We start from the raw sequence: 23,134 nt of genomic DNA on the forward strand, positions 1-23,134 counted from the left end.
TGTGTGTGTGTGTGAGTGTTTGTGTATGTGTGCAATGTTGTTTGGGTTGGCTATTCTGGGGCTGAGAATGTCGCCGATAGAGTTTGATAAAGATCATAGATTACTTAATGTCCCTTTAAGATAAATTAAAATAAAAATAAAATGACGATTTTCACTAATTTGTTGGGATTATACGTCTTGATGTAACTTTAAGTGTCTGCGTTTTGAAGTGTTCGTTCTACCTTCTTTGGAGAGGCGTGAGATGTGCTCCCCCAGGTCCTGGATGCCCCAGCGCTTCAGGTACACAGACAGCTGGAAGAGGGTGACTCTGTCTGGGCTGCAGAGCGGCCGAGGGCTGGGCACCATCCTGCAGCTCGCCTGGACCTGCTGCAGCAGCTGGGAAAACACTGCAGAGGAGAGAGGAGGAAGAGAGTGAAGACCCGGCTTGTGGTTGACTTGTCAGGTTAGAGCTTTCTCAGTGTGCAGGAGCCAACATCTTCCATTACCTAAGCTTCTTAAAAGGGAAAATCCACCCTAAAACATGTTAACATGTAAGTTATTGGCGATGTACCTTGCATTTCTGGACCCATTTTATTGTTTGGTAATGTATTTTCTTTTATTTCTGCGGCTAAAGCATCATGTTGAGATATTTTCAGCGCAGCAACAATGGAGTTTGATATCAGAAAGTGTTTCAGTGATCTGAAACATCAGCGGTAAACGTCAGGTTTTGGTGTCAGTCCCTCAGAATCAAAGAGCGAGGGCATCTTTCTAGAGCCGCCATTTTGCACCGAGAGACGTTCAACAATCATACAGGGAAGAAGTAGAAGAGGAGAGAGACCAATTTCTCCACCCACAGGAGCAGGAGAGAGACCAGAATGCAATGCAGCAGAGAGACAGGTTGCATCTCTCACTCCAGTATTACTATCGCTCTCTCTCCATCTACACGTAAAACCCACAGCTGAATGCAACAAGTTCACACCCGTTCTCTGGAGGTTATCGAAAGGCATTGTGGGAAATGTAGGAAATCACTGACTGAAGTAGAAGTAGACAAGGCTAGGCATCACAAAATAACTCCTGGAATGCGCTGAACATCACAAATTGATGATATCTAATAGTTCAAGGGTTTCCGCACCTTTCTCTGATTGGCCGGGCTGCTTGGCCTTGACCTTGTGCGTGTAGCGTTTCCGTAGCGTCCTGGAGAAGCCGTCGGCGTGGCAACAGAACGGAGAGCTGCCGTCGTTCACACACTCCTCCCAGAACAGCAGCACATCCCTCGTTCTCTGGGTCTTGGGGAGGACTGAGGAAGAGGAGGAGGAGGAAGAGGAGGAGGAGCATGAAAATCAGAGTCGGCTTTATTTGACCAAAAGTTCTCCTAATCACAGAGAAGAGCATTTTCAAGTGCATACATAAAAATACAAAACTATCCTGTGTAATGGATGTAAAATGTAAGTGCAATAATTAAGTAAAATTACAAAATACTCAAAAAAGTACATGTACATAAAAAAGCTAATCAATTATAGTAACTTGAGTAAATGTAATTAGTTACTTCCACATGCTTGTATCATTCAGTGACTGCAGAAGATAGATAGATAGATAGACAGATAGATAGATAGATAGATAGATAGATAATCAAATAAAAACTCAAAGGTGTCTCATTGGAAACAACCCATCTCTCTTCTTTATTTTTGTCCAATAGGATCAGTTCTTTCCAGCAGAGCACTCTGAGTAGAGATAGATAGATAGATAGATAGATAGATATTATTCCACTGACTGTCGCTGGCAGAGATGTTGTCGTTCTTCTCCAGCAGCAGACAGCTGACTCTGTCCAGGACTTCAGCCTGGAGACACATTTCCTCCAGCAGGTCCCTCCTGGAGAGACTGGAGTCTGCTGCACTTACACCCTGGGGAGGGGGAGGGGGAGGGGGAGGGGGAGGGGGAGGGGGAGGGGGAGGGGGGGGGGGGGGGGGGGGGGGGGGGGACGAGGGCCTGATAAGACAACGAGCTGCACCTGAGTCCTATTAGCCTCCCTCTGTCTGTCTGCTGTGTGGTTTAGTCAGTGTGAAGGCTCAGACCAGAGAGAGAGAGATTTATTGTTTTGTTTTTGTTGGCTGTGGCTCCAGAAAGACAGAAGAATACAATTCCACACCGACTGGCTGCTTAAAAGACGTCTAAAAGGTTATAGACGTCTGATGAGGCTCCATAGAGTTTAAAAGTGAAAGTGTAGCAGACGTATACATCTTAGATTATGTCTTCTGGGGTAAATGAGAGATACAAAGCATTATCTTAGATAATCAGTGTCAACAGCAAAAAGCTGCATGGAGACGCATTTTGTCAATTCCAGTCTGGACAATATATAGCTATGTGGTACAAAATCAGACACTGAGGCATGCATGGAACATGAAACTTGTACTTATGCTATTCTGAAATCAGAATTTGTTAGTGTTGCTTTGGCAATAAGTAAATCTTATGTCATCCTAAGACAATTGTCAAAATTGTGGCATCAATGACATCTTAGCATGAAGAACAACAAGAGAAAACAATGAAAGTAAGCAAGTGAGACAGACGACTTGATTGGTATTGGGAAGACGGCTCAAAGAACTTAAAGGCACAAACCATAAGTGAAATCAGTTCAGTTCAGTTAATATTGGTATCAGATATAGGTTCCATCCTAGAATAGATGTTAAAAGTCATCAAAAAAATCTGAATGTGTGTGAAGCCCAAAACAGGTTGGAGTGCAATTCACTTCCAGCCCGGTGGAAAGGAATGGTCAATACACAATATGAATACACAATTATATAAATATTGTGTATTTATAGAACGCACCTGTAGCAGTATGCTGCAGATATCCAGGTGAGTCTCCAGAGCCTGGTCAAGACCCCAGTTCCCAGAAGTCAGTGGGGCGATGACCAGCTCTTCCTCAGAAGCTGATTGGCTGTCGTGGGAGAAAAGGCCCAGACTCCTCAGAGTGCTCTGCTGGAAAGAACTGATCCTAAAAATAAAGACCAGAGATGGGTTGTTTCCAATAAGACACCGTTGAGTTTTTATTGGATTATCTATCTATCTATCTATCTATCTATCTATCTATCTATACTCACCCACTGTCTTTTAGCCTCAGGCTGCCCAAACAGGAAGTGTCGTCGTCAGCGTTGAAGTCATGTGACAGGAAGTCGAAGCTGCCCAGGACTTCCTCCACGGCCAGTGTCTCCTCTGATGACGAGCTCTTCAATAGGGAGAGGTCGTTCTGGGGGAGTAACACACACACATAAATACATGCGCATTTGTGCACTCACATACAGACACACACACACACACACACACACACACACACACACATACCTTGTGCAACAAACAAATGGATGGACTCCACAAAATATGCTATGCTCAACCTGATCTCAAACAAACACGTGAAATGAACACGACTTGTCAACACCAAATTAGGGGTTGGTGGCATGCAAAGTGTTAAAATTCCATTTTCCCACCATGAAGCGGTTCCATGAAGGAGACACGACTATAAACAGGCAGTAGAGTCACAGTGAAGCAGCTCAGTGGACAGTCAGGGTGTTGTGGTCAGGTGGTGGATGGATGGATGAGTTTGACTTCAATGTCAGAGACTGGAGTTCAATTCCCAGCTTGCACGAAGGAAATTTCTACTGTGAGTCAAATTTAAATTTTTAGCAAAGGTCTTTCTTATTGAACCATGACCAAAGCCTTTCTCTAACCTGAACCAAGTTGTTTTAGTTCCCTAAACGTAACCGTTAGCCAACATTTAGCTGAAAATGCCGTGTCCAATTTGTGTTATTGTCACAGAATCCAGTTTGTGGTGGAGGTAATTTCTGTCCACAGTACATAAATCTGTATTTCAGAGTTTATGCTCATTTCACAACTTTTTATGAGATCATGTTGGCTATGTTAGCATTGTATAGCGTATTTTGGATAGCTGAGGGCTTTCAGTGTATTTTGAAAAGTTTTGTGCGTGTGTGTGTGTATGTCTGTGGCTGTGTGCTTACAGTCGTATATATATTGTATGTGAATGTACAGTATATGTAGATAAACACATCAGAGGTTTACCTTCAGTATGGTTGCCAGGTGCAGTATCTGGGTGTCCAGGGTTCTCAGCTCTTTGTCAGTGAAGTTCTGGTTCTGTAAGGTCTTCTCCAGCTCTGCTATCAGCACTCCCAGCCGGAGCGCCTGGGCCCTGCGCTGGGCCCCGCTCACCCCCGGCCCGCTCGGGGTCGGGGGTGAGGACGGGGCAACGGCTGGGGTCGGGGCAGGGGATGGGGTCGGGGCTGGGGCAGGAGACGGCTGACGGTCTGGGGAGTCCTGGAACAGATATATAGGAAAGACCAATTTAGATTAGAAAAGAGAAGAGAATAGAAAAGGAGGAAAAGTGAGATGAAGAGACAAGATAAGGAGGCAAGAGAAACGAAGAGACGAAATGAGAAGAGACGAGACAGGAAGAGAAGAGTAGGGACAAAAAGAGAAGAGACGAGACACCAAGAAACAAGACGAAAAGAGAAGAGACAAGAAGAGGAGAGAAAAAATTAAAAGATGAAGAGATGAGATGAGAAGAGAGACAGGCAGAGAAGAGACAAGACAAGAAGAGACAGGAAGAGAAGACAAAAGGAGAAGAGCAGAGACAGGAAGGGAAGAAATGAAAAGATGAAGAGATGAGAGGAGGAAAGACGAGATGAAAAGACAAAAGAGAAGAGACAAAGACAAGAGAAGACATGAGATGAGAAAAGAAGAGGAGAGACGAGATGAAGAGATGAAGAGATGAGAAGAGATGACGAGACAAGACAGGAGGAGGAGAGAGTAGAGACAAAAAGCAAAGACATGAGGCGAGAAGAAATAAGATGAAAAGACGCAAGGAGAGGAGAGAAGAAATTATAAGATGAAGAGAGGGGATGAGAAGAAGAGAGACAGGGAGAGAAATCTGCTTTTATTGGCATTGCGATTTCATTCTACTTCTCCAAACCCATTCTACCTCCATAAGAGCAGGGCCTCCAGCGCTCCTCACCTGCCCGCTGTCGGTGTCCCGTCCCGGGGCGGGGCTGTGTCCGAGGCCGGGCCGCGGGTCAGAGTCTGGTTCTCCAACTGTGTTCTTTCTGAGGATATCTGGTGTGCTGGACCTGTGTCAGGGTCACAAACATCATCCTTATTTGTTAAAAAAAAAAAAAAAGCGAATTTGGGGGGCGTGGCAGAGACCTCTCAATGTCGTTTTCTACTGGTCGGTCGATAGATATCAAGGAAAGTAATAGATTACTTACGTACTCTAACGCAAAAAGGCAATGCAAGGAGCGTTTCTCGCGTTCTCGCATAGCAAAATGTGTAACGCAAAGCTAACGTCTGCTGCAACGTCATGCGTTCCACCAACGAACAACTACCAACGAAGAAGTAATTTCCTGTGTAAAACAAATGAAAATGGCGGTGGCTCAGTCAGAAGAGACTCTGGCGCACATACCATCTTCTCTTTAACTTTTCTTTTGGTGGCAATGGAGAATGTATAAAAGTATATATTCCCCTAGAGTTGCCATTTTGTTTTTGTCAAGATAATTTTTGGGGCATTTTCACCTTTATTAGGCAGTTCGAAATGGAGAGAGACAGGAAAGATCGGGAAAGAGAGAGAGAGAGAGAGAGAGGAATGAGATACAACAAAGGTTCTGGAGCAGATTTGAACCTAGAACGTCCTTTTACGTGGTATGCGCCTTAGGACGCCCCTACAGTAGCCATTTTAAACACCCTGCTTATATTTATTTATTTATTTAAGATTTATTTGGCAGGGACAGTACACATCAATCAACATTTTAGTTCACACTTCAATGTAAATGTGTCAGAGTTAGCCAAGAGGCTAATTTACATCTGTAGTCCCCGTGAATGCTCCAGATAATACCTTGCATGGAGTATGTACCGGGCCTTAATGCCCCTTTAATGTTTTTTTAATTTTTTTTTATTTACTTAACAAAAATAACAACATAAAAACACACAGAAATGACAGAAAAAAAAAAAACATAAACATGTAGAGACATCAGAAAAGAGAAGAAAAACATTGTAAAAATAACAAATGTAAAACAAAGCATATTAACTAGAGAGAATGGAGATCACAGCACAGTTATGAAGAAAAAAGGCAGAGAAAGTCTAACTGATATAAACAAATGTAGGTATAGTCATATAAGCTTATACATAAATAAAACGTATAAAGTTACATAAAAGAACAGAACATAATATAGTATTATACACTCCATTTACAGTTTTTATAAATAAAGCCAATACACAAGGCAAAAAATTTTTTTTTTTTAAATTGCCCATTTAATGTTTATAAATACCCAATATATTTTCGCATGCAACAAAGGTGGCTCTCAACACTTTTTTTTTTATTTGCACGTTGAAAAATAATCAGCAGCAAAATAAATGAAGCATTGCTTGGTTGAGTTCATCCTCACCTCTGTAGAGCCAGCAGGGAGCCGGTCTTACTCTCCCCTGGGGTGGAGGGAGTATCCGACACACCTCCCCACCCCTGTTCCACCTCCTCCTCCTCCTCCGCTTCCTCCTCCTCCTCTGTCCTCTTCCTCCTCTCCCTGTCCTCCTCTGAGACCTCCAGGGATCCTTCCTCCCCCAGGGAGAGCTGAGTCTGGCTTCCTCCCAGACTGGTGCCTTGACTGAGGGTGGGGCTGGAGGGGAAGCTGGGCGTCCGCATGAGGCTGCGGAGGTTAAAGTGTTGGTTGGGTTTTAATACAAAACATACGCTCACACTGAAAAATAAAACATAGGGGCTGTATGTATAGATATTCATTTTTCATCATTCGTCATTTTTTATAATTATACAATTAGCGAAAGGAACATTTTTACTTGGTATTAGTGTTAGTGGCATCTTTTAAATAATTTGTTAAAATGTGCTTTTAGTGAAAAGCTTACCTTTAATCCCGCTCTTGCTACTGACTGAAAAGAAATGCAATCTATCCATACTAAGTTATCTAGGTCAGTGATTCTCAACCTTTTTCATATCAAGGACCCCTAATTTAGTCCACATTAGAGCCACGGACCCCCATTTGATGAGATTTTGTCTGTTGAACCCAAATCTGAGAATATTTTTAATGTCAGATATGATTTTGTCCAGAATTCCATGACTATCTGTATTGTAGGTAGAGAGATAACAGAGAAACTATGATCAAAATAGTCATTCCTCTACGTTCTCTAATTGTGTTAACTTCTTGTAAATGAAATAATGGTAAAATTAACAATTCATTAATTTGCTGGGGACCCCCCAGAACCCCTCAAGGACCCCTGGTGGTCCCCGGACCCCACGTTGAGAACCACTGATCTAGGTTTGCTAGTTAGTCTAGCTGACCTTCCAAGTTCAAACTAGCCATGCAAGTCTATAGCTTTCTAGGTAAGCTAGTTAGCCAGCTGCTGACCTTCCAACATCATGAGTGCCATGGACATGAATGAATGAAAAGAAGAAATCATTGCCATTCATATTTTTTATTTATATTTTGACCAGAGCTCCATTCAACTTTGCTAGTTAGCTAACGTGCGCTCTGAAAAACTGATTCTTTGGCTCCGCCCATTGAAGCTTAAATTAGATGATTTCTGCCTCCAAGAAACATTTGTATTGGTATTCTTGATAATCACCTCAACCCTCCCTTTCTAATTCACTATACCAGCCGCCAACCCACAGTACTACTGACCTCGGGGTGATGGGGCTTCGAGGGCTGTGATTGGGCAAGATGGCGGTGTGGGCGGGGTCAGACAGGTAGCTGAGCAGAGACACGCCTCCTCTGCTGGGACGAGCTCGGGACACCAGGGATGGCATCGAACCCTCTGGATCCTGCAGCTGGCGCACCATGGACTGCGGGGGAGGGAGGAGGGAGGCCCAGGTGTCATCGTTAATCCAAAATTGATCAGGTTAAAGGGGCATCACGTAATCAATCACCTCTATCAGCGACTAGTAGGAACTATAACAACATTGACAGGTCTGTAGCCTAATGGGAGCTGTCCAGCTGTCCAGGAGTCTTTTCTAACAGACATGCTGTGTGTGTGTGTGTGTGTGTGTGTGTGTGTAAGCCTGTCTATACTCACTATGAAGTATTTCTCAGTGAAGGAGGGGGTGCTGGGTGCCGTCCAGCTGTAGACCGAACTCTTTCTGCTGGACACCGACTGCCTGCTGGGAGACACCGGGCGCATCTTCTCACTGCTGTCAAACGGACTGCAACACACACACACACACACACACACACACACACACACACACACACACACAACCATTAAAATACAATTACAACACATACGAATACACATTAAAACATACGGATGCATATACACAAACAGGCACACATATGGCAACACACACATGTAAATACTGCACAAACATACAACAGACACATAAATGCACATAACACACCAACTACAGTATGCTGTGTGTGTGTGTGTGTGTGTGTGTGTGTGTGTGTGTATGTGATTTTCCATCTCTCCCGGGAGAATCCGTGTAACATCCTCCACCTGGCTTCTCTAAACCCTGAAATGTGATCTGTCATGGTGCAAGGGCACAGCAGAGTGTGTGTGTGTGTGTGTGTGTGTGTGTGTGTGTGTGTGTGTGTGTGTGTGTGTGTGTGATGTATGCTCTGTATTCAATCAGCTGCTCAGCGACAGCTGGCTCAGGTTAGAGGTATGGGGGGGTGGAAGGAAAAGGAGAGGGAGAGAGGCAGAGAATGTAGAAAATAACAGATTCAACTGACTGAATATAACTGTGATAATACAACTCATCATTTCTTGTTGTTTACTTCACTCTGTTTGTTGTAAAGCCTTGTTGTAATGCTGTGACAAGGTGGTAATTTCACTGCCATGCCAGAAAACTGTTCTAAATTTGAATTAAGGCTACAACTAACAATTATTTTCATTATCGAATAATCTATCGATGATTTTTTCAATTGATCGATTAATCATTTATTCTATAAAATGTCTAAAATAATGACAAATGGCCATCACAAGTTACCAGAGCCCAAAGTGATTCTTAAAACTGACCAGCAGCCAAAAAACCCCCCCAAAGTATCTATTTTTTAATGATATGAAATGGAAAAAAGCAAATCCTAGCATTTGTGAAGCTGTAACTAGCAAATTTTTAGTAGTTTTATTTGATAAATTACTAAAACAATACATTTTCTGTAAATCGACTAATTGATTAATCGACTAATTGTTTCAGCTCTAATTAGAATATTGGGAAAAAGAGAATTAGAGAGAGAGTAGGTGAGACAAAAAAGAGAGAAGAGAGAAATAAAACACAAATGTTTCTTCTCCCCCTCTTTCTCTTTCTGTCTCCGTCAATCCATCTTTCTTTCTCCCAACAGTATTTCATTCCCTCTCTCTCCCTCCATCTCTCTCCCTCCTGCATCCTCCATTTCTCCTCTCAGTGTGAAAGGAATGAGAAAGGTTACAGAGAGAAAATGTGTAATGACCTGGTGTTATTTGACCGGTGTGTGGACCAGCTGCTCATGTCGTTCATCTGAATCATCATATATCATGTTCCTGCTGTCACACACAGTCAGGCTTCAGGGCAGAGCGACTTTCTCATTTCCTATATTCTCTCATATTTTACAAATCTCATTTCCTTACACTTGTCTTTTTTTTTTTTTTTTTTTTTTTTTTTTTACACAACTGTCTGCACCTATTCCCCCGTTATATCACCCGATTATCCAATCATTGTACTTCCTGTACTTCGGTATATCACCAATTCCACCTTTCACCACTTTGTCTTTCGCACCACATCACCTTCCCATTCTCTTCCCTCAACTCACATCAATTTCACCTCCCTTTTCTCCTCCCAACTCTCATCACCATCACCTCCTTGTTCTCCTCCTTAAAGGGAAGGTTCAGCGATTTAATAAGCCTACCCTATTAATCACTAATCAAGCCCCGCCTTAGAATGTGACAAAAGTTTTTACATTAGAGCTTGTGTTTCTGTGAAATCGGCAACCACCTCCTATTAGCATTTGCTAGCAATGCTGGCACAAGTCAATGGGGAATGAAACCATAACTCCATAACCATAACTAGCTATAATAGTAAGAATAGAGCTTGACTGGGATTTTGAAAGCAATGGTTTCATACCCCATTGACTTGCACTAGCATTGCTAACAAATGCTAACAGGAGGCTGGTGCTGATTTCTTCAAGACAAAAACTCTGATGTAAAAATGTTTTGAATGTTATATTATACAACAGGTAGTTCCGACCTAGCGATCTGATTGGTCAACTAGACATTTAGAACGTGATCAAATCAGCATGACAGCACACCTAGCCGTGCTCATCACTAAATATTACTCTGCCATATATTATCATACAATATATTTAAATATAACGCTACATTAACTCTGTTCAGCCTTGATGTTACCAGACGCTCTGCATCCTCCATCAGCTGTGCCGGTGAGTCGGTGACACGGTGCTACTAGCTTAAAAATACATGTGAAGTTCACGGACATAGTAGCTAAATCTGTCCATGGAAAAATTATTTTTTTCAGCAGATATCTTAGTTACAACAAGATTGAGCTAGCAAGGCAGCTTTGTGTTTATATGTGTGGTATATATTCAGTTTGGGAAATCCCGCGATCTCTAGAAAGCATTAGCTCAAGTTGGCTGGCTGACTCAACAGGGACTAGAAATCGTCTCTGTTGCTAGGTCGTTACATTGTTGTTCCTGTATATGTTTGTCCTGAACATGAATTGTCAAGACGTGGGGCGCCTGACGCTGGCATTGGGACCGGTGAGCTTTTCCCTTGATTTTAATGTCCTCTTCATTCACAATACTCCGCCGGCAAATTATATTATGAATGTAGCCCTCAAAAGCATATTGTAGTCCTTTCTGTCTACTTCTCTCTGATATTTCAGAACTATTATTCCAGAAATGTGCTATTATTTCCTTTGGAATATCTCTCACTGATATTGTTGAAAACACCATATTTACATGCCGGGTGCGAAAGCTTGACAGGCGTAGCAACAGTAACCAAGGGGGGCGGGGCTTAGCGAAGGGTCAATTCTCCTCCTAAATTCACATCAGCATCAGCATCACCTCCTTCGTTCTCCTCCTCAAGTTAGATCACTATCACCTCCTTCTTGAGTCTTGAGTCTCATGAAACGAAGAAACCTTAAGTCGCAGTGCCTTTACAGACATTTGCTCGCAAGTTCAACTTAATTTCTACTATACTGCTGCCTTAACAGTGTGTCTGTGTGTGTGTGTGTGTGTGTGTGTGTGTGTGTGTGTGTGTGTGTGTGTGTGTCTCCCTACTTCCAGATGACTTCCAGCTGCAGTTTGAGCGTTCCCAGCTCGGTGATGTCCACCAGCATCAGCTGCGGCCTCGCCACAAAGAAGTCCGCGCTCGCACACGTTACCATGCCAACCAGCAGCCAACCCAAACCCTTCGCCTCCGTCACCTGAGAGAAGGGATTTGATTGGTTAGTTAGCTGCTGAATGCGTGGAACACACACATATACCAAAGACTTAGGACACAAACACACATATAAATGCATGAATCCACACTGGTACGCCCATAATACCCATAATACCCTGCTTCAAAGTTGGGAATTATGGGTATTCTGGCTTTTACTAATAACTCCATTGAAACCAATAAAAATGAAACTTTTGGTACAGAGTTTGTGTGTACATGCGTGTGTTGGTTTTTGTATGTTTTGTGAGCATTGGCGTGTATGTGTATACATCTTTGTGTGTGTGTGTGTGTGTGTGTGTGTGTGTGTGTGTGTGTGTGTGTCTGCTTGTGTCCTAACCTTGATCTCGAAGTTGTGGTGTATGTGCGGGAGGAAGACCATCTCCTCTACGTCCCAGGACTGTCTGTCGTCTGATTGGATCTTCCCTCTGATCCTCCAACGCTGGCGGCCCAATCGCACCATCACCTGGATGCGTGACATCATCAAGACACGTGACATCATCAACCGCTGGCCATAACTCAGTACCATAAGTTAGTGAATGAGTCAGTCAGTCAGTCGGGATAAGGTTAGGGATGGTGGTTAGAGAGACTTTGAACTGCAGGACATAAGTTAGTGGTGTCAATACAAAAACATACTGTGTAATTAGTTAATGAACTCCCATTACTTTTACTTCCTGGAAAACAGAGTATCTGTATCTTAATGGTGACCTCATGCTGCACCAGTAGGCGTAAATATAAATTCCAACAACCAATAAAAGCATCACAGATTTTTGAACAGTCCCATCAAATCAAGGAAGTAAACATGCCATATCATGGGGTCTTTAATTAAATGTGGTAAATTTTGAGGTGACTGTTTGTACTAACTCAGTACTCACACAGTATTACTGTCCATCTATGATACTTTTCCATAGGTTAAAACCCAGGTTAATATGCTGGAATCAGGCTATTGTAAAGTATTACCAAATATTACACCCAAAGTTTATACTCAAACAACCTGTCTCTAATAAAAGCCTGGCCATTTTTTCCACATTGATTCATCCAGGGAATGTTGTGCTCATTTTCAGCGGTTGGACTTCCCAGCTTTCCCGTTCAACCACAGTCCTCTACTGTTGGCCACAGAGCAGCTGGAGGAGGTGGAGGTCCGTGTCTTGCTTGAGGGCATCTTGTGTGGTTTTCGTCTATGTGTGTGTGTGTGTGTGTGTGTGTGTATGGGTGACAGTCTCACAAAATTTTGTGAAATGAGCATAAAGTCTGAGACACAGATAACATGTTATGGATATGAATAATGTGAAAATTACATTGAAAATTACAGTGACAACAGCATGAATTGGACACGCCATTTTCACCTTTTCGTCACAGGGAAAGCTAACGGTTGAGTTTAGACAACTAAAACAGTTCGGTTAAGGTTTGGAACAGATTTTGGTCGTGGTTAAATAAGAAAAACTTTAGCTGAAAACTTATTGTCATGAGTTGGGAATTGAACCCAGGTCGTCGGAGTTGAAGGTAAATGCCTCCGACCTTCGCACCTTTACTTTCCACGGCACTATCTCAGTGTCAAACTACTTCCTGTTTCTCGTCACGTCATGCAATCCTTTTCCTGCTGGGAAACCGTATTTCTCTCTCTCGTTCATGCATGCAGCACATTATTTGCATTTTAAGACATCGCGCTCATTTCGCAAAATTTCGTGAGACCTGGCTGGTGTGTGTGTGTGTGTGTGTGTGTGTGTACTTGTGTATGTGTGTGTGTGCTAAAAAGATGAAATGCTGTAGCAAAGTGAAATATGTTTTCAAAGAGAGAAGCTCACCTCATATTGGTCTCCGGGGCAGAGTCTGGCGAAACCGATCAGTCCTGCAAGTGAAAACACATGTCAGAGAGCTGGAAGATAGTGAGTCACGATAACCTGCAAACTGCTATGGGACTGACACCAGGCTCAGAGGTGTGTGTGTGTGTGTGTGTATGCAACAAGTACACATGTATATGAAATGTGTTGGGGATACATTGGGTGTAGTACCTGTATGTATGTGTGTGTGTGTACTGAACTATATGCTTGTATGTTGTATTTTGTGTATGTTGATTAGCTGCACAGCTGTACAACTGTCTAAGACTAGAGTACACAGAGAGAAAGACAATCCCTGTGTGTGTGTGTGTGTGTCTTGTGTGTGTGTGTGTGTGTGTATACCTTTCATTTTGATGTGTAGCTCTCCCAGTAGGATTTCTAACTCTCCTTCCATAACCGACATATCCTGAGGAGAGAGAAACAAATGGGTTACAGTGGAATTTTAAAACAGTAAATAAATCTTCAGAGGGAAACCTTAACAGTTTGATTTTTTTTTCTGCCTTATTTTTCTTTACCAGGCACTTTTGTTGTGATACTCAGAGGGAGGAATTTGCCTCCCGCCCCCCCCCCCCCCCAGGGAGGTCAGAGGTCAGGGTCAGTTACAGAGCAGCAGCCATGGATCTGGAAGATATTCGGTGTCTTGCTCACTGACACTTCAGCAGGATGGATAGTTTCCAAGATGGCCATGGATGGATTACTGAACGGGCCGACCGGGCCCAGGCCCAGGGGCCCAAGAGGTTAGGGGGGCCCCTGAGCCAGAGCCTGATACATGATGATGCTGTCACTAACTTTACATTTACTGCCCCACAGTCGAAGGGCTTTGTCATTTATTTTTTTACCAAAGCCCCAAAATTCACCCTATAATAACCTAAACATTAGTTTTGAAGGTGTCAACATGGCTCTGTCACAGTGAGTGTTCCCCTCAGTTTGTCTATAGCGCTTTAGCAGTAAAGCACCTCATCATTGTTCAAAGGCCTCGTAATGTAAAGTCATGGTTTACAAAGACCCCAAAATGTTGTTTTCCACTCCTGATCTGTTAGAATAGGAACCACTGACTCATACCATGCCGCTACTGTGCGGCCAGACAGTAGATTTTGGGACATTGCAGGCAATCATTTTACACTTTCAAATTTGTTTTTTAGGCCTAGAATAATGTGTTTGCACCTTGTAATTCCTTTGCAATTGTTAGAATTTAGTTTCTCTCCCATAGGGCCGGTTCACATGCCGTCTTTTGCGCACTCAAATCCATTCACTTCAGTGGGGGCGCACGGCAGACGCGGGCAAACGGGAGGGCAATGCGGTCGCGACGCGCACTGACCACGACCATGATGCACTGAGATACAAATATCTCAACTTTTTGGAACACCGCAAGCGCACCGCATGTCACACAGCCTGAAATCCTGAAATAAGCCTTGAATCGCTCACCATCCAAACGAAGGTCCAGGATCTACCGGCGATATTTCCGTACTCTCGTATTTTTGCGGGCTTGGAGAGAGGGATGCATTCATGGCGAGATCTTTTTCTGCTCCATATGTAGATTAGTAGCTATCTGTGCCCAGGGGCCCTTTGTCTTATAATCCGTCTATGAAGATGTCGGTTTAACCCACCCGCTGTCTGGTTGAAGGACAATCTCTCTACTTATTCTAACACTCTAACCTTACTGTCTGTTTCTCCTGGTAGGGAAAAAGTTGTGTTGCTTTTCGGTTAACAGCAAAACCGGTTTACTGACGGCACGTTACATTATTTCTGGGTAATGAAGTCCTTCAAACTCTTGAAAATTCAAACCTCTCGCTGCCACTTGGGGGCGCTAAAGTGGGAAGTTGCCTATAGTGCAGCTTTCATGGCTACCGTCGGCTCAAAAGCATTCCTCAGTAAAAAACATTTTATACAGCTAGCAATAAGCTACTGGGGAATGCTAACACTGCTTTCGAGCCAATGCTAGCTATTAAAGCTTCAATAAAGGAAACTTCGCAATGCAGAGCTAACCCATTTGAAAAAGTGACACCTTCTCATAAAATGATTGATAACACAACATTACAACAAATTATGGTACTTTTTAAATGATAGTATGTAAGTTTGTGGTTGACGGTTAGGGCTAACCCTAACCCTAACCCTAACCCAAGTCTGGTTGGTAAAATGAACATTTTTACAAACCAGATTCTCTGTATTTTAGACTCACTGAATGCTGAACTTAAAAGTTAAAGATTCTTAATTAAGTAAATGAAAGTTAGCGATTGTTTTTCCAAAATGGATCAAATGTATTTTGGCCTTGGGTCTGGTGAGGACAGACTGTAGATGAAGCAGCAGCCCATGTGTGGAGCAGACAGACAGCTCCTGTCGAGCTGATTTTGAAGGAGGTCATGGCTGTTAGTCACACACTGGAGACCAACTTCATGCCTGAGGCCTAAAGTGACAACCAAGTGGCCAATTTACGATCCTTCAGCAGCTTGTAACGTCTGAGGTGCCGTCTATGTTGTCTCTTAATAGGGCGTCAAAGTACATTTTAAACACAGGCGGTAAATACACCCAAGAACAGCAGCGCCAAACTCATTCAAACTGAAAATACAGCTGCTGCCAAGCTGGCAAGCCTATATTATAGCAGTTTTATTGTCTATCTTCTCTGTTCATTTGCATTGTGGACATATCACTACACCCCTGCCCAAGAAGGATTGGAAACTGATTTTCTGACCCTGTTTATACCTGGAATTACAATCCCAGCACAGACAGAAGAAGCATCTAGATTGAGTCTAGATGAGACACCAAACTAAACTTAAACTGAGGGGTAACAAAACTAAAAATGATTCAAAACAGCTTAACTCTTATGGAAATACTTCCTTTAGATCTGATCATTCTTGGGGTGTCTTTATTCCTTTGTTTCAGTGTTATTATCCATACAGTCGATACATCTTCTGTCTTTCTAATGCAGTGACCCTTTGTATTTCAGCGCCCTTAATTTAGACAAATTTTTACTACTAGTTGGAAACAACATCAGAGAGCCTTGACTTCTGGTGTGTGATTGTGAAATGTGTGTCCACACACTTGAAAAAGTGAAAGGGCTTTGAGGAACATTTAGGGTTTCTTCAGATTGCAACCATAGGGGAACCCCAGCAGGTTCCTTGAGGAACTCCTTCATAAAGTGTTCATGAACCCCAAACCTCTGGGGTTTCTTCTCCCTTTTGACCCAGTGTTAAGAGTGTAGAGGCATGTGTGTGTGTGTGTGTGTGTGTTTGTGTGTGTGTGGTCATAGAGACATATACAGAGGCCAGTGTTTCAACCAGAGGTCCTGACTTTTCTCTGAAAGGGTCAAAGGTCATTCCGTTTTGCCGTGAAGCTCATTCCATCTGAATGAACATGTGACAAAGCGTGTTTTATGTGCATGTGTCTTACGCATGTCTGTATGTGTGTGAGAGAGAGAAAAAAAGAGACCATGTGAAAGACAGAGAAGGAAGTGATTATCTGCATGAGAGAGACAGAAAAAAGAGAAAGAATGAAACAGAAAGGCAAAAACAATTATCAAAACAACAAATCTGCGTTTCAGAGTCTGTGCAAATTTCACAATTTTGTATGAGATCAAGTGACTCAAGAGATCAAGAGACAAGAAAATAAAGAGTATGGGGAGTGGAAGAGGGACAAAAAAGAGAGGAAAAATAGATGTGAAAGACAGGTAGCCATTTGATTATGTGCGAGTTTGAGGAGGCAGGAGAAAAAGAGAATAAATGTTCTGCACCAGAGAGAGAGAGAGAGAGAGAGAGAGAGGTTATGAATGAGTCTTCAGTTGTCTGGTAATGAGCCTTAGCCGGCGGCTGCTGTAAACAGGAAAATCACCCTGGGACCATCACTCACACACCGCGTTATTTCACTTGGCAGCGTTGTGCTCATCAGGAGCGTTCGTCTGTGGAGAGACGATGGATCGGCGGCGGCCACAGTCGGCCTCGACCGTGTTTCAATTACACCGCCCCCTCCTACCAATTCTCCCTCTGATAATCCACATTTCGGACTCTAATGCTCTTCAACTTTTTCCTGCGGTGGCGAAATTGTTCGGTTTTGCAGCGTTAAAGGAATAGTAGTGTCATTATAAAGCGTTTACACAGCAGCATCTCCTCTTGTTTATTTCCTCTGGATGAATGGCTTCATTCAGTCCAGGGAATCAACCGCTTTCTCTCTGATCATCTTCATCTTTAAGTTCAGTGTCATCAAGTTTTGTTTCCTGCATTTTCTTCTGCCAAAATGTTTGGTTTTGCAACAATTTTTCTAACTAACTGCAGACCAATTTATACCATATCTCCATTATGGATGAATGGCTCCTTTCAGTTTCTATCAGACAGTCTGTACAGGATTTCCAAGATTTCCTGATAATTCACTTTAAAGAATCTGGAGTTTCAAGTTTTTGTGTAATGAGTAAAATGTTTGGTTTTGCAGCAATTACTTTTGAGTCGTTTTTAATGAGAGTTTCAATGGTGCAGAAAGTTTCCCCTCCCACCCACCCCATAATACTAAACCATCACAATTTTATTAATTATTATTAATTATTAAGAAGCAGGCATGTTCATAATGAAAATAATTCTGCTGCAAGTTACCAGGAAAAATGTGTGATAAATAAAATACAATACAATCATTAAAAAAAATTGTAGCAATTTGTCAGAAACATTTCAGCATTCACTGTGTCTTTCTTTTGTTAAGAGAACAAGGAGTTAGTTGTGGTTTTCTTGTGGATAATTCTCTTAATTACATTGTTCATCATAATAACATTGTGAACAATATGAACAGTTACACTTCTCTTTATTTACATTACATTTTCTAGGCTTTATTCATCCTGGGAGGGTTTACTGAACACACATCATGCTCTTTTTAAACATCGCCCTGCTTCACACTAATACAGTTCCGCTCCAGCAACATCATTTACACCTGGAACAGACTGTAATTAAAGCTAAAAGATCCTGGTTGAGGCTCCTAAAGTTTCCTGGAGCAGGAACAGACACAGTGTCGCACCGCTGCCTTGTAGTTAGACAGTGTTTTAGTCCTTCATGTCCTCTGTCTGTTACACAGATGGATACTTGGAAGCAACATGGTAATTTCAGTCAAATTAGCCACTTTTAAACCCACTGGACACAGCAGTAGAAATCCTGTTTCTGCAGATTGCTGCATTTTCTTCTGCAAGAGCATTTGGTTTTAATTAAAAAGAAACTGCAGGCCAATTATGACAGGTATTGAGTTTATTTGTGTTAAAAGTAAAAGAAATGGTGAAAATTGCTTGAAAATGGCAAAATGTATGGCAATTTTGTTGTTGGCAAAGCTTGATTCGACTGTTTCTTGTACTAGAATTGTACTAAAACCCATTCAGATGGTTAGAGTGAAAGCCAAATGACCCTAAACTGTGGTTGAGGGTCCTGGAGTCGCTTGGAGCGGGAACAGAGACATGATGTTGAACTGTTGGTCATACATCATACGCCACATGATGTCATGTGTGACCGTGTTTAGTTGGGTTTCAGTCCTGCGTGACCTCCGCCTGCTGCACACATGGGCAGGTCATGGCAGAGCAACGATTAGTGCAACCTGCTCAGATTTTACACATGGAAAACATGTTGAAAAAATCATAATTGCATTAGAAATGTGTTGCAATTCAAACAGAATGTGCTCTTTGCTTGATGCTCTTTGACGAACGCAGACAATGTCCATATCCACATTTTTTGGACGTTATATTTCCAATATTATGTTTTCCAAATTGTACATATTTAAGAGTCCATTTCACTAAGATCTGCCTCAAATACAATATTAATTAAAAATGTAGTGATATCAGTTTCAAATACATTTTCCAACACAAGAACAGCATTGAAAACCTGTATTTCCACAGTTGGTGTAAATTTCTCAGCATCGACTGCCTGTTTCCTCGTCTTTTTGGCTCTCCATGTTACACACACATGACTACAGGGAGCAACAACTTCGTCATGACTGACTGGTGTCAAATTAAAATATATTTGCATTGCACCTTAATGTGTTATAGGGTGGGGAAAGTAACTTTTTCACCTCCTGAACACAGGAGCCGGTCAAAACAGCGGCAGGTTTCATCCCTGCAACAGCCAATGCATCCATCAACAGCCATGTGAACTTAGTCAGAAACAGACTGAACCCCAGATATTGTAAGTTGCTCTGGATAAGAGTGTCAGCTAAATCTCTAAAATGTAAATATCTGTTTGGCTACAGTATTCTACTGCTGAAAGAAATGGAAACAATAATTAGCACCACATGTTGTATTGAAAAGTAATGTAAGATATACAGTATGTTATCCCAAACTACACTGGTAAATGTTGGAAAACTGATAGGAGGCTTTTAATGTTAAAGGTGCTACATTTTAAATCATTACCACATTAATTTTGAGACATTAATATAATCACTGTAAACAAAGCAGACCATCAGTGCCTGTCAGCCTCTACCAGCCTCTACTCTGCATCCTCCATTGTCTCTCCACCTGGTGGATCTGGAGGGAAATCTGCTGGATCGCTTTACAGCACAAAACAGGAAGAGGTTCTGTTCTTCCAGAGCAAACAGAGCTAAAGCTGAAAGAGTTTCTGGCAGCAGATGGTTGAAGGAGGGAAAGGCAGAAAAACACTTTCGGTATGTTGATCCTGTTCAGTAAAGCAGAAAAACCTTTGACTGAAGACACAAAGACTGTGTTTGCAACAGGACACACACACACACACACAGTAAGCCTTACCTGCAGGCTGTGTCTGTGGTTGCGGTTGAGCTCCAGCAGACTGTCTCTGGAGGCTCGGGTGGAGGGGGAGAGGGAGAAGGCTCTCTTCATGTTGACCGCTCCCTGACACAACCTCCACTGGATACAGTAAGTCTCATACAGCTCCTCTACCTGGAGAGACACCAGACAGCAACAACCAGAGACAGAGAGAGACGTACAGGGTTAGCATGACCTGCAGACTGTGAGCAACACGATCCACAAGTCACTGGAAGCCAATTTATTGTGATCGTTTCCCTTTAGTATTCTGGATTTCTGGATTTAATTTATTTAAGTTTTTAGATAGACAGATAGACAGAGACTCTAGATCAAAGTTTTTTGGAACAAAATCCTGTATACTGATACATATTGGCAAAATGAATGCAATGGTGTCCATCATTATGCAAAAAAGCCACAAAGAGGAAGCCTGCTTGTGTTCAAAACACAAAATTTATGCAAAATGAGATGAAACTCCGAATCATTAGATACTTTGGTTACATACTACACTGAAATTTTCTTTTCTCAAATGGTGGCGTCTCCTTTTGGAACAAACTCTTCATTTTTGTTGCCCACAATGAAATTGAGGGAGGAGCGATGGATCGGCCCGGTCCGTCGGTCCGTCCATCAGTCATGATTTTTCATTGCTTTGACATAAAATGCATTCAATGACCACAGTTTTCAAAATTCTTGAACTGAATTATTGAAATTAGCTGGTGTTTTGATTTTGTTTTGAGACATGCATACAGTGTTTTGGTGGTTTTGGTGCATTATGGGCATGAAATGAACTGCTGTGCCAAGCTGGAAGTCAGTTTATCTCCTACAGAGCTGAGCGACCAGGGAAACTCGGCTGATGTGTGGACACTCAACAACCTTGTCAGATGAGAAAAGTTGGCCAAGACTGAACTTTTCACAGTCATGGACTGTCAACAGCCAATCAGATTTCAAAGCTTGTCAAAGTGGCAGGTAAGGTGATCAGGGTGCAGCAAGCCCAGCTTCAGGACATTTACAGTAAGCGCGTTATCAATAAGGCTCAACTAATTCTTAACTGTCCTGACCACCCACTTTATAAGGAGTTTGACCTCCTTCCCTCTGGCTGCCGTTTCAGAATGCCAATAACTATGGAGTTAGATTTCTATCAATTAAAAAACAAACACAAAAGTATAATCCACAATTATTTTTACCATCCACACGCAAACACCTCTCAATTTGTGTTTCTTAAAATAATCCACAAATGTGTTTTTGCCATCCACACACAAACACCTCTCAACTTGTGTTTCGTAAATCATCATTTGAATGAATGCAAAAAATTATATTCACAAATGCACATTACACATAACATTTTCAGATATCTTTCCAATATTCACATTTACAAATCAAAAGCTTGGCTTGAGAACTGGCGAATCTACATTTGTGGATCGAAGGACACGCTTGATCTGCTTGGATTTACATAAATCCAAGCAGATCAAGCGTGTCCTTCGATCAAAATGATGAGTCTAGTGCCACAATCATAACACACAACATGAGCCACACACACACACACACACACACACACACACACACACACACACACACACAGCATTGAAGTTTTTACCTTGCTGATTTGAAACTCTAATCTTCGTATGTACCTCTCCAGCGCTCTGATCTCCTGTGGAAACAGAAAAAGCTGATGGTTCTACTTTGTTTTTTTGTTTTTTTTCATAACTTTTTTTTTTTTATATCTATTGTGCCTTTAACATTACAAAACAGCCCTCAAAATCAGTTTGGGTTTGATTGCAAGAAAAAGAAAAAAGGAAGGACAGATTACCTTCTCCAGGTCGTAGAGAAAGGCCTAGAAATAGAGAAAAGACATGGTTACTTCATCATCATCATCATCATCATCATCATCATCATCATCACTCACACACACACATAGGCAGACAAAAACACACACACTACACAGACACATACAGTATACGCATGATATACTGCACACACACACACACACAGAAAAGAGAGCAACACACATACATATTCCACGCTACACACACATACACACTATGTACTACACACACACATACACACACACACACTTTCATTCTCTCTTTCTCTCTCTCTCTCTCTCTCCTCACCAGTCTGGAGTTCCTCTTGGTCTCTCTCTGCTGTGACGACAGGAAGTCCATCTCTGCCTGGTGACCCTCCAGGTACTCCCTACAGGAAGTGACATCAGCAGCGAGTCAAGGTTTGTGTTTCAGAGTGAGTCTGCACTGCGGTGCAAAGGGAGCAAGTGCAAAGTTGCCTGATGCACCTGTAAGCCCAATATTAATATATGTACTTGAGCTCTTTAATATACAGTATATAACAGTATAATAGTTCAGCACATTACTAGATTACCTTTATCATATTAATAGTAGTCTAGATACTTAAGCCCAGCCCAGAATACGTACTTGAGCCCTTTGCGTAGTGCCTGGAAGATCCTGTCTACCTCCTCCGGCTGCTGAGACAACATGGCTCCTCCCACTCTGCTGGGGGACAGGTGCACCCTGGGAGATTTACCTCCGGCCATGGCTTTGGAACGAAGGGAATTACGAACAGAGGAGGACCTGGAGAGAGAGAGAGAGAGAGAGAGAGAGAGAGAGAGAGAGAAGATGTTCCATTTAGATCCCAATAGAGTAATAAAGTATAAGTATAGATAGATAGATAGATAGATAGATAGATAGATAGATAGATAGATAGATAGATAGATAGATAGATAGATAGATAGATAATCCAATAAACACTCAGCTGTGTCTTACGGGAAACAACCCATCTCTGTTCTTTATTTTTGTCCAATAGGATCAGTTCTTAGTTCTTACAGTTCATCAGTTCTTACTGATACATATTGGCAAAATGAATGCAATGGTGTCCATCATGATGCAAGAAAGCCCAAAAACGAATTCAAAATGAGATGAAACTCTAAATCATTAGATAGTTTGGTTACATACTATACTGAAATTTACCATAATCAATGAATCTGTTTTCATTTTGGCTCATGAATCATTTTTGAATAAATCAGTTAACTTTTCTCAAATGGTGGTGATCTCATTTTGGAAACAGAACTCTTCATTTTTGTCGCCCACAGTGAAATTGAGGGAGGAGCGATGGATCGGCCCGGTCCGTCCATCCGTCTGTCTGTCTGTCTGTCTGT

At 42.2% G+C, this 23,134-nt stretch overlaps 1 protein-coding gene across 1 annotated transcript in view; it reads right to left on the reverse strand.

Annotated features, from left to right (window-relative positions):
* Nucleotides 1-221: 221 nt before the first annotated feature.
* The window catches only part of ripor3 (RIPOR family member 3), a gene marked incomplete at its 3' end in the record, with an annotated part of 24,997 nt that continues 2,084 nt past the window's right edge, over nucleotides 222-23,134 (reverse strand). The window contains exons 2-20 of the mRNA XM_071539966.1: nucleotides 22,395-22,550; nucleotides 22,080-22,158; nucleotides 21,776-21,799; nucleotides 21,563-21,616; nucleotides 19,957-20,106; nucleotides 13,587-13,650; nucleotides 13,212-13,255; nucleotides 11,747-11,872; nucleotides 11,250-11,395; nucleotides 8,056-8,182; nucleotides 7,665-7,825; nucleotides 6,420-6,677; nucleotides 5,050-5,108; nucleotides 4,048-4,334; nucleotides 3,075-3,220; nucleotides 2,803-2,968; nucleotides 1,751-1,880; nucleotides 1,112-1,276; nucleotides 222-386 (exon numbers count right to left, since the gene is read on the reverse strand). Coding sequence (XP_071396067.1) covers nucleotides 222-386; nucleotides 1,112-1,276; nucleotides 1,751-1,880; nucleotides 2,803-2,968; nucleotides 3,075-3,220; nucleotides 4,048-4,334; nucleotides 5,050-5,108; nucleotides 6,420-6,677; nucleotides 7,665-7,825; nucleotides 8,056-8,182; nucleotides 11,250-11,395; nucleotides 11,747-11,872; nucleotides 13,212-13,255; nucleotides 13,587-13,650; nucleotides 19,957-20,106; nucleotides 21,563-21,616; nucleotides 21,776-21,799; nucleotides 22,080-22,158; nucleotides 22,395-22,550 — 2,507 coding nt within the window. The remainder of the gene's footprint in view (nucleotides 387-1,111; nucleotides 1,277-1,750; nucleotides 1,881-2,802; nucleotides 2,969-3,074; nucleotides 3,221-4,047; nucleotides 4,335-5,049; nucleotides 5,109-6,419; nucleotides 6,678-7,664; nucleotides 7,826-8,055; nucleotides 8,183-11,249; nucleotides 11,396-11,746; nucleotides 11,873-13,211; nucleotides 13,256-13,586; nucleotides 13,651-19,956; nucleotides 20,107-21,562; nucleotides 21,617-21,775; nucleotides 21,800-22,079; nucleotides 22,159-22,394; nucleotides 22,551-23,134) is intronic.

This window comes from Centroberyx affinis, unplaced genomic scaffold, assembly GCF_046629955.1.
Source record: "Centroberyx affinis isolate AG114_WGS23_722 - 3 ecotype Tasmania unplaced genomic scaffold, CSIRO-AGI_Caff_v1 ptg003534l_1, whole genome shotgun sequence".
Classification (NCBI taxonomy): Eukaryota; Metazoa; Chordata; class Actinopteri; order Beryciformes; family Berycidae; genus Centroberyx; species Centroberyx affinis.